General features: G+C 28.3%; 2 protein-coding genes across 2 annotated transcripts in view; both read left to right on the forward strand.

Moving 5' to 3' along the window:
* Positions 1-5,270, forward strand: part of LOC113373177 (kinesin-associated protein 3-like) — a 108,455-nt gene extending 103,185 nt beyond the window's left edge. The window contains exon 17 of the mRNA XM_026613494.1: positions 4,829-5,270. Coding sequence (XP_026469279.1) covers positions 4,829-4,939 — 111 coding nt within the window. The 3' untranslated portion in view covers positions 4,940-5,270. The remainder of the gene's footprint in view (positions 1-4,828) is intronic.
* A 2,126-nt stretch (positions 5,271-7,396) lies between these two features.
* LOC113373768 (ribonuclease P protein subunit p40-like) lies at positions 7,397-12,052 on the forward strand. The gene is made up of 5 exons (XM_026614044.1): positions 7,397-7,529; positions 7,674-7,824; positions 8,713-8,877; positions 11,119-11,575; positions 11,857-12,052. The coding sequence occupies exons 1-5, from the start codon at positions 7,398-7,400 to the stop codon at positions 12,050-12,052; spliced, it is 1,101 nt and encodes a 366-aa protein (XP_026469829.1). The 5' UTR covers position 7,397.
* Positions 12,053-12,459: the final 407 nt, after the last annotated feature.

Here is a 12,459-nt window from a genome sequence, read left to right on the forward strand (position 1 = left end):
AGAATATTTTTGAAAGATATTTGTTGTATGTGTAAATATGTAATATGTTTTTATATATGCCTAATTAACTCGTAAGTACTCGTTCGCACTTACTAGTGAGAATATGATTTGTGATGTAAGAAAATGGATTTGTAATAAGGATATCTTTTATATTATAATATAGATTTAAGTTATAACTAACCAATAATCTGAGAAAACATTGATTTATGTATTTACTTTATAATTTATTATTATGCATTTTATATTTGATTTATTTTGCATACGTATATCCTTTTGTTTTTTGTTGCTCGCTTTTGACCCTTGAGAAATCCATTATTCTTGTGTGTATAAAAAGATTGCCATTAATTTTATTTTTGTTATTTTCCAGTGCATGAATTTTTGCAAGTATTTTGGTGTCTGTTATTTTTAAATTGCTGTGTTTTCGTGTTGAAGCATACTTTAAGAAACTTGGCTCAGTGCCTTTCCATATAAAGAACCGGAATGATCTGTATAGGTGATTAGCCGCCAATTTTTATATTTCTGAAAGTTTTTTTAAAAAAGATGTTTACTGAGATGATTTGTGTCAATTTATTACATTTTGACTATCATTGATCAATGATCAAATTCGAATTTGATCTTAGTTTAAATATGGTTTGAATATTTATTGGCAGTATGAATATAGTGACGTCAAATTCACAAGACATCTCTTCAAGCCAAATAATGAATATCAGCTGTACAATTCATGCAACGCAAATAATATTCCTTTAAAGCGAAATATGTTTTGGCAAAAATATCTTATAGTCCAAGAGTCAAGGATAAAAAGATCAACTACGTACTGCGAAAGTTGTTAAAATATCTTTTACATTTTCACCAATCAGATTTTGAATATATATAATAACCAAAATGAACCAAGACTGTACTTTTTAATAGAAATTAAGAAATTAAACAAAGATTTCACAGATTCTTGATAAATTCAATTATTAAATTACTTAATATGGGTAAGAATTGAATTAATCGATAAATTATAAACTGAATTAATTTTTATATAAATAAAGCAAGGGATTTTTTATAGACCATAAAAACTCTTGAAGGCCTAAAGTACTCATGAGTCCCTATCAACTTTGTCTTAAGTCCATACTGCCATACGTGATTATTTCAGCTCATTATTTCCAATATTAAAGTAAATATTTAGTTTCTTTATACATTGTCTTTAAATCGATTTACAATTTACAAAATATAAATTCAAAAATCATTAATTAGCAAACGGGCCATAAAAAACTTGTATGTTATTTATTCCTATTTTCAATGTATTTTCGGGCATTGTTTGTTGGATTTGTTATTTCAAACGGAATGCGTATTAAAATAAGTTTAGACTTTTATGAAGTTTATAATATCAAAACTTTTACTAGAGAGGTTCTTGACAAATTTTAATAGTAAACAAAGTGCCATTGACTCTTGGATAATAAAATGTTTTTTAAATTTGGATCGTTATAAATACTTCGAGGTTAATTCTTAGACAATATTAAATAAATCTATAATTTCAAAGTTTAAATGTAATGTTTACATATTATATATATATATATATATATATATATATATATGATACTTGAAAAATCTGCGAAGTGATATCGATTTAGTTGAATTTTACAGCTTGGAAAGAATGTGAATGTTAATAAGATTTTTTCTGAAACTTGGATATTACTGACACAAATTATTGCTAGAATATTGAAACTAAAATTAAACTTAAAATATGAATTTTCTTGGCGCATGGTGACATCCAATAATTTGCGTTTTATTACTGTTGATTTACTTGTAAATTGGAGAATATTATTTGGCAGCACGACTGATGTCACTCCTGTACTTAAACTAAAACGGTTTTAAGGTCACAATTTAAATATTAAGTTTAGAATCATATGTAGTTGCATTCAAATTTTCATAAATATATGAAATTCATGGGAAACTAGTTGGTTTGGTATTTAGCCTTGAGGCAAGTTACATGAACTTCCGATATGTGTAAATAATTGACTTAATCAAAAAAAAGTGTAAATAATATACTTCATCAATCCTACTTTAAAAACGATAATGATTTTAGTAAAGTTTGACGAATTTTTAAAATTAAACTACTTGTCGTAATGCCGTAATATTACAGTAAGTTCTATAAGACCATGATGTATATCGCCAAAAAAAGTTCCATGAAATCGGCTTAAATTTTTTTTTCAACAGTTCATTACAAGAAAACGGCTCGGTAGATTTTCACCTAAAATTAATCAGTACCATTCCCAACTAATATCTTTCGAACAGTTTTTGATTTTTTAAAATCGGTTCGGTAGGATGAGCTTAAATATGGACGATAAGTTTAACACTTTTTTTTAAATTGCAAAGAAACGGCTTGGCAGATCGTCGCACAAAACTGACAAACGATAGTCCTCACCGAAATACATCAAATGGCTTTTAAATTTCTGAAACGGTTCAGGCGCTTTGAGAAAACGTCGATCAAGTCTAATTTGACAAATGTCAAAAAAACTATACCAATTTTTGCAAACTTTGACGAATTTTCTAAACGAGTTGTCATAGGGCCGTAATATTTTAGTATGACCTAGAAAACTATGGTATCTACCGTCAAAAAAAAATCATAAAAATCGTAAAATTTTTTTTTTTTAAAACGTTATTACAAGAAAACGGCTCGGCCGATCTTTACCAAAAACTAATCAGCACGATTCCCAATCAATATCTATCGAATGGTTTTTGAATTTTCAGAATCGATTTAGATTGCGGGCTAAAACGTGGGCGAAAAATTTTTCACTTTTCTGCAATTTACAGCAAAACGGCCCGGCCGATCGCCGCACAAAACTCAGAGACGATAGTCCTCATCGAGATACATCAAATGGCTTTTAAATTTTTAAAATCGGTCCAGTCATTTTTGAGAAAACGTCGATTTACGGCAAAAAATCTGTTCACATACACACACACACACACACACACATACACACACACACATACTTTTTCCAATTTGGTCTCATTCGATTCAGAATGGCTTGAAACTGTCGAGAAAACATAAAATTAGCGAATCGGATTTTTTTTGATGAAAACATAAACTTCTCCTTCGGGAAGTTAAAAAAACAATTGTAAAAGTAATGAAAATTAATACCAAATATTTTAATAATTCTATAACGATTAATTTGTCCACGTGTATTTGTTATTTGTATAATGCAACAGAAGATTGCAAACTGTTTTGGATGATTTCTTCGTATAAAATCATCGACCAAAATATCATTGAATTCATCTATTGCGTTTTACACGCGTTAAAGGTGGAATAGCATTTACTGACGAAAATACTATATTTATTGTGAAATAGTATCTAATAAAAATAAAACTTCCTTTCGAAATATAATCATTGAATACAATTACTTGATGCTATAACAAGCATATATGCAGACAAGTGAATTGAATTATTTTCAAGAGCCCTACGTTATATACAAATTTTTGACCGACCGAGTTTTTGTAGCAAAAAAAATTCAACTGTTAATTACGTAGAAGGTTATATTATTGTCCAAATTAAAGTAATAACTAGTGGTGAATGGCATCGTGCCTTAAGTCAAATTGCTGGTACTTCCCGTACCAAAATTTTTTTTTTTTTAAAAGATTAACATTTTTGAAAAAAATTACTCTTAAATATTATATTTTTGAGAAACTATAAATTTTTGACAAAAATTTACTTTTTTTTGAAAGAAAGACTTTTTGAAGAAAAGTGTATTTTGAAATATTTTGGAAATTCTGAACTTTTTTTCAAAGCAATAGTACTGATTTAACTGCATAGAGACGAAATATCGAAGCGCCGCGCCGCCATCTAACGGATAAGCATTGGTACGGAACCCATAGAAATGTAAACAAAATTTATACTTATTGTTAAAATCTCTATAAAATATCTGATAATTTGATGTGCATATGTCTAATGATTATTTTTGACCGCCAGATGGGATTCTTTTTACTTTTTTTACTAGATCTCCGAAACCGCTAGACCTGCTTCATGAAATTTTGATCTAGTGAAATGTTTTTGAATTATTTAAATCGGACGCTCCGTTCTCTTAAAAACTGAGTTACTGTTTTTGGCACTTTTTGCCCCATATGTTCGGAACGGCTAGACCTGCCTTCGCCAAAAACTAATCAGCACGTCTCTTTATCAATACGAATCGAATGTTTTTTGAATTATTCAAATCGCTTCATCCGTGCTCCCGAAATCGTCGACGAAAATTTGTATCCGCACACACATACACACACCACACACACAAAACATACATCCATTTTTTCTAAGGTATGCCGAATGTTCAAAAACTTCTGAAACGTAAAGATATATAAAAATTTTCATTTTCAATTTTTTTTGCGATTACTATAACTTATCCTACGGGAAGTTAATAATCGGCATGATTAGATATTGCAAACCGCCTAAAAAACTATGAATAATTGTTCTACACTATTTCCATAATTATACTTCATTTTGTAGCAAGTAATTTAAGTAGCATGGAAAAACTTTCAATTAAGCATTAAAAAACATTGTCCAAATTGTAAGAGATGTCTAGGATGTTGTAGTCTTCAACACTAGATTTATATCTACTATACTATGTGATGCACTATATAGCCTTTTCGCTACGGAACTGTTTTTGGCAGGAGTGACCCTGCTGTACGAGCCACCAAGCCGCCAAAGTATTAATTACGTAAAATATTTAAAAAAAAAATAATTTTAATCATTATCGGATGTCGCCTACAGGATACGCTCGTAGGGAAAGGGCTAAAAAACATTTCGTATATAAAAAGAGCTTTTAATCAGTTAGTTTTTTTTATTTTTCCTTAGGTACAGTCGGGACTTCGAAGATTTCGACATATTGTCAATGAACTCAAGCCGTTTGCGAAATATTCCATTGCACGAAAGAGGAAACGAAAAAGACCAAAGCCACCGAGATAAGAATTTCGAAATAAACATGCTGTCTTCTGATTGTACTCTCGATTCAGCGTCAGTAATACTCGCATGAATTGGCCAAATATAACAATATTTTACTACGCATAGATGATTAATAATAATAATATTAATATTAATAAACTATAACAATAATTAATCGCTATAGTGACTTTAGCTTTGAGCGCGCGTTCCGACAATTTAAACGCATGTCGAGCAGATTGCATTGCAACTAAATTCCTAAAGTATAATTCTAATGAAGTCTATTGAAATAAGCTAATTTACCTATTTATTTAAGCAAATAAACCAAAGCATTTTCTTAAACCAGTATTAGGCAAAATATATCTATTCCAACGATCTAGTCATTTTGTAATATATGTTAATCATAATAATATTGTATATTATTTTATGAATTAATTGTTCTCTTATGTTGTTTTTTATATATTTATTTTATAGCTGAATATTTGTTAATTTATTTTTGTACATTTTTTTCTATTTGTTATAATAAATATATTAATAAATAATTATACAATAGAAAAGTCTTTGATGAAAGAGGAATATATATATATATATATATATATATTATATATATATATATATATGGTATATGGTATATGTATATGTGTGTTTATATATATATATATATATATATATATATATATATATATATATAATATAATAATGCGAGATTGCAAAGTACGCAAGTCGTGACAGAAATTACTTAACTTTACATACATTTTTGTCAACTAAAACTATCATTTTTCTTTTTACATCATACAAAAAATGATAAAAAATTCATGGTGTTGAAAAGTTAGATGTAAAAATGTTAGTGCTAATTTCTAGTGTCGTGTACACATCTTTAGATGTAACCTACCAACCTTAATATCCACTGATGATGACATTAAATTGAATGTCGAAACGTTTGGAATTTAAGATTAAATTATAAATCTTTGCTTTTTATTCTTTGATGTAATATATAAATTTATATCCTCCCATGGTTCACCCTCTAGAACTCCCCCCCCCCTAAAAGGTTTTTCAAAATTTAACCCTTATCTTTGAGTCAATGCACGGAAAATCAGAATTTATTTTAGTAGTATGTTTTCTTGAAAAAACTATCTTATTTTGATTCCTAGAATCCGAAACCCATATGTGCCTTTATTAGATTAGATTTACCTTTAAATCGACTGTGGTACTAAATGATACTATGGTAGATGATACTAAACTTGTTACCGACTAATTTTATTATGGAATTTGTTTTACTTAAGATATTGCATAATAGTTCTCATTAAATATATAAAAAAATATTTTTAATTCTAGTTTTAGATTAATTATGTTGAGGCTAAAGCAATGATAGTTTGTAATATTGTTTCGGTTCCTTATCAAAACGGCAATAACTTTGTTAAAAATAATGCATATTTTTATCAAATAAGCTTTGAATATTTGATAAAAATAAAACGGAAATAGAAAGAAAACTATAATAATATATATCTTATACGCCTGTTAATTATTTTAATTTTATTATTATCTAAATATCCTTCACCATCTGAATGCTTTGATTGTGTGTCATCTGTGGGACTCACATTTTTTATTATTTTATTAATTTCTACAATTGTTCTGAAACGGACAACAAGTAAAATATTAGACATAAAACTAAAGGCGTTGGCAAAATACAAATCATCTGACCATTGCCAGTGATTTTTTCGAAGGTCTTATCTATTGTTGATTAATGCAGAAGAAATTTTCTTTTCAATCTGGCCCTAGTAGAGTTGTTCTAAAGTTTTTTGGCGAGCAAGTTTGGGTGATCAGCTAGACTATTTCTATATTTGTATGAGTAATCAATTATTTCATCTTTAACTGTGCTAGTGCCGGTGCTTTGTGTATTAACCATCAATTTGGAACATACTTTGGTACTTTTAATATTTCTTTTAATAATTTGTTTTGAAATCTTTTGAAAAGCATTTGAATTAGAAGTTAATCCCCATAGCTGTAACCCGTATGTCCAAATTGGTTTAATGATGGCTTTATAGAGGTAAATTTTATTATGGAGCCAATAAAATCTTCTTCTGGCATCTACAAGCTGCTTCCTCTTTTTCTTAATGTGTTCTTTCCAGGTTAGTCTTTTATCCAGGTGTAAACCTAGATATTTGACTGTATCTGTTTGATCTATAATTTCGTCATTAAGACTTACACATGGTCACACAAATTTAAATTCATACGACTTCTAAATAATTCTTGAAATCCATGCAAAAATTTTATTAAGCTACGTAAGGATTTAATAATAATTTAATTTAATAAGTAATAATGAGCCATTATAATTATAATTGCCAATTACCGTTAAATTAATATCAACAGCTTCTCTACAGAATTCAAAATTATATTTCCTCTAAAGTGACATTTTACCGGATAAGCAAGATCAATAAAGTGAGGTTAGCTCTCCAGTCTGTCATTTACTATAAAGTGCTCTAAAATGTTGTGTCCAGAAGTGTGGAAATTCAATCCTCCAGAAATAAGTGATAAAATAATAGATGGTTCTTACAAAAATGAATCTGCAAAAAAGCATGTCACGTATACAATTGGCAAACATTACTTCAATCATCTGGTAAGTGTTCCTGTGTTCTATAAATATCTTGTAAGCTAAACTTAGAATTGAAAAACCAATATATCAGCCACTGCGTAAATGGTCTTCAATATAAATCGATATTCATTTATTTGGTTGAAATTAAGTTGAGATCATCATTTTCAGGTGTCTATTGTTCTTCCCGATACTGGATCCCAGAGTTTACCTTCGGAGATTAATGATTTGTTGACAAAAGATTGTGAATATTATAAGATTGACAATGTTAAAGTTGAAGAATTTGTGAACCATAACTTTACAAGGGGATATGTAAATCAAGGTAATTTATCATGAATATAAGATTAATTCTTAATATTCTTTATAAATTTTGTTTAGCATATGCAATTATCAAAGTTTATCAGAAGAAATACTATAAAAATCAAACAAATAATTCAAGTTACCTAAATAATTAATGAAAAGTTTGTTTATTTTATGTGCTGGTAATTATGAGATAAGATTTATATACATTCGAATTATTACCCCTATTTTCATCTTCTTTTTTTTTTGAAACATATCTGTGAAAGTACTGTAACTATGATGATCTGATAGATTTTACAATAGCCAAGTTAATATTAATCAAATGTATAATCCTATGTTAAACTCTAATAAATAAGTAGGTCTTGCGTAGATAAATTGTCCTCGAACATAAATATGGATGTTATAAATACTTAATTAACTACTTTTGGAAAATTGTAACATTTAATATGTATTTAACAATATTAAATTTTAGCAAAAATTTATATACTCGTTAGTTCACTAAATTTTTGTAAAAGGTACAAAAGTAAAAAAAATATTTACTTTTGACTAAAAAAAAATCAAAATAAATTGTGAAGAAAGCACAATCATTGAACATGATTTATAATTATATATATATATATATATATATATATATATATATAATATGGATACTGAGATCACTTTTATATTTATATTTAGATCATGTTTGTATGCATAACTATACTCATGTAGGTTCAAGTATATTTCTGAAAATAAGTATTTATATTCACAAAGGAAACATCTTATTGTTCATATATTCACTTGCAAATTAAACTTGGATGCAAATATTTTTATATGTTATTTCAGTAAATATAATAAAATTATTCTACTATAAATATGAAATAAAATTTATAAAGAAATGTGATACTGATTTATTGTGATTTTTTTTAAGGTCAATTACATGTTCTAAGTATAAACACTCAAATTGACACAGACAATTGTTTGGCTATAACTCCATGTGGAAAATTAGTTTTGTCTTTATTAAAAGAGACTTATCAAGAATTAGGACTAGAAGGAAAATTATCACAATTTTGTAAAAAAGAAGATTATCGATATAGTAAGTACAATTTATAAAACCTGGCAATTTCTTGTGTGTTGTTAAAAAGTTTTTACTGAAATATTCTTTTATATATTTGTTACTTTTTTGAATGATATTATTTGAATTTAGGCAAATTTTGGATTAAGTTATTTGATATGGTGAATTAACTTTCTTCAAAACTTTGCTCATAACAATTTAAATTAAATTGCTAACTAATAGCAAATGTTTGTCAATATTTGCTGATAATTCAAAAATAAAGCTCATGCAATTGACCATTGTTATTTGATATTGACTTATTTCCCTTTCTTTTGCTTTTGAAAGGTATTAGGAATAGAGATATTAATCAAATATTTGTTCAAATAAAACCCCAAGACTCAAACAGATCTGAATTAACTTTTTTTTGAGTTGCATATGTTTTGCAAAATAATTAATTCGTAAACAATTCACCCAATAGCAATATTATATTTGCAGAATTTGTGACCTGATGAAACCATAATAATATTAAGTTCGTAATAAAAAAGGTTTTATTTCAATAATTGAATACAATCATGCCTAAGAGGAGGCAGCCAATGTCCTTGGAGAATATTGCTCTCCAAAATTTAACATCCTGGATATGTTTAATAGGACAAAACATCATGCCAAAAATCACTTACATGTCCAAGGCCGAGCCTGGAAATGCTTCTGATATCTTACTAAGTGTAATAAAATATCTCAGTGACATAATTCAGTATAACATGCCTTACAATCTTTATGACCGCCTCAGTCAAGAAATGTTCAAAGCTATCCCGGATTTAATAGAACGAACTAAACGTGCCATGGATTTAAGAACCTCTATGGCTACCTTTTTAAACCAGATAAATGTAGCAGTTACTTTATCTGAAGTTCTGTTATCTCCCTGCTTGACTAATTTAAATTTTGATGATGTACCAAAAGTAATGAGGCATGTTTTTTACAAAAAATTGCCAAAATTGACAGGTTTATTGAGCTTAAACTTAGGCTCAATGTCTGGAGGATGGAAAACGTTTGACATGGAACCTACTGTAGTTAAAGGAATTTCAAATATGAAGAATTTATCATTCTTGTCCATAAATTATGATTGTACTGATAATATACTTTTATGCCTATGTGAGCACTGTCCAAATTTGAAAAGCATTGACTTGTCTTCTTCGAAATTGATAAATGATGACAGTATCGATATACTGATAAATTTGAAAAAATTACGCTATGTTCAGTTATATAGAACTTCAGTGACACTTGAAGGATATGTAAATGTATTACTGAATCTTGAACACATTGAAGACTTAGGGCGCTGCGATGAATTGGGTAGAGTTTTAGAATATATTAAATTCAATCATAAATTTCAAACATTTGGTTTAAAAAAATTTGTCAGCCGCTACGCTCCAACAAATCATTTGCAGCTTCTAGCGGATATGTGTCCTTTGATATCAAGTGTATCTATTTTTCATAACACATTATTGAGTGATTTAATGGTTTTGATATCTTTTGAGCGATTGAATGATTTGAAACTTCTTTCATGTGATTTTTTTGCTGATCAAGTGAAACATTTACTTCAAGTAAAAGGATGTAATTTAACATCCCTGCATTTGGAACATGTAGATGAGATTGATTTAAATGCCCTGATGTATATAAGCCAGTTTTGTCCTGATCTCAAAACACTAACATTTTATAATTGTGAAATGATACAGTCAACATCCTTATATACAAACAAAAGATTAGATATTCCGCCATTCATGAATTTGGAACGATTAACATGCATTGCTGAATGTTTGCCACAACATTTGGACTTTTTATTGTCTAATTGTTTCAAAGTCAAATATATCCATTTTGGAACTTCTATTCCGACATCAGACGAACTTATTGAGAAGGTTTTGTCTAAAAATCCGATGATTTATCTAGAAGAACTGCGTGTTTTGCATTCTGATAGACTAACCATAGCCTCCGCGTATAAGCTCGTAGAAATATGTCCGAATTTAAGTATACTCACTGAGCTGGAAAGCTGGCGTGTGTCACAAGTAGAATTGGATTGTTTCAAACGATTTATTAAAGAAAATAACTTATTTTTGGATATAACTCCTTTCCGCAGAATTGAACTGTAAAAATACTATATTCTGTGATATATTTGTAATTTAATATTTATTTGATACACTGTTTGTTTACCTACTTTAAGCATAATATGTATAATACTTTGAATAAAATTTCTTATAAAAATATCAACTTTGTTTTTTTTTTCTTTTGCAGTTGTCCATATAGATCTGAAATCTGATTTATTGACGCCTGGGAAGAAATATTATGATCGCGTTAAATGGTGCCTTTCTAACAATTTACAGCCTATGTCGGTTATTTTGGCTTGGATTCCAAATGAAAAATCAATTTGTCCATCATCCATTGCAAGTTATTTTGATTCATTAAAATATAAAGTTCATTTAGGCCAACCAAAATTTGAATCTAGAACTAATTATAGCGTGCAAGTTCCAATACTTGATATAAGCTCAAATGTGAAATATTGTACAAATGCTGAATTATTAGAATGGATAGGAATTCATAGCATAGGTGCTAGTTTAGACATGGAAAACTATGATTACTTATCAAGCTATCAAATTCCGGAACAGAATACCACATTTGGCCAAGTATTGTATTTAAAAGCTACAGGATTTTACTCGGCATCACAGGTTTTAGAAATATTTGATGCAATTAGGTAAGACTATATTGGATACTAAATATATATAATTACAATACAATTAAATTTCTTCCCTTAAATTTAAAAACATATATTTGTGACTTGTTTCACTGGTTTAATTCACTCTATTATTTTCTAATAGATTTTTTTAATATCCCAATTTATTTTGTCCAAGAAATCAGTTTCAAAAAAAATTATGACCAATAGATACAAAAATTTCTTAACTTTTGATTTCATATTATAATTAAATTCTGTAATACCAATCAAATTATTCATTTACTATTCTTTTTTTTTAACAGATCATATTTATCATCCCGTCCACATTTGCCTTGGATATCATTACATGTTCAAGGCTTTCATGATAGCCCAGTAAGCTGGGGATTAAAAGAACATCAATTTTACACAAGTGGGGATAATTCTTACACAATCGTCATCAAACCAGATGACCAATTTATTTTACAGACAATTATAAGTTCAAATAAAAGACCTAAGTAAGTTTTTTTTTAACTAAGTTTAAGTAACTTTTTGTGAATAGAATATGATTATGTTGAAAAAAATAAATATATATATATATATACATTTGTTACTTTTATGTTTTTTATTTATTATTAACTTCCCGAAGGAGGAGTTTATGTTTTCATCAAAAAATCCGATTCGCTAATTTTATGTTTTCTCGACGTTTCAAGCCATTCTGAATCGAATGAGAACAAATTTGGAAAAAGTATGTGTGTGTGTGTGTGTGTATGTGTGTGTGTGTGTGAACAGATTTTTTGCCGTAAATCGACGTTTCCTCAAAAACGCCTTAACCGATTTCAAAAATTTAAAATCCATTTGATGTATTTCGGTGAGGACTATCGTTTGTCAGTTTTGTGCGACGATCTGCCAAGCCGTTTCTTTATAAT

Source organism: Ctenocephalides felis, unplaced genomic scaffold (genome assembly GCF_003426905.1).
Source record: "Ctenocephalides felis isolate EL2017-DRISC unplaced genomic scaffold, ASM342690v1 CF-g0.4_SCAFFOLD_01604, whole genome shotgun sequence".
Classification (NCBI taxonomy): domain Eukaryota; kingdom Metazoa; phylum Arthropoda; class Insecta; order Siphonaptera; family Pulicidae; genus Ctenocephalides; species Ctenocephalides felis.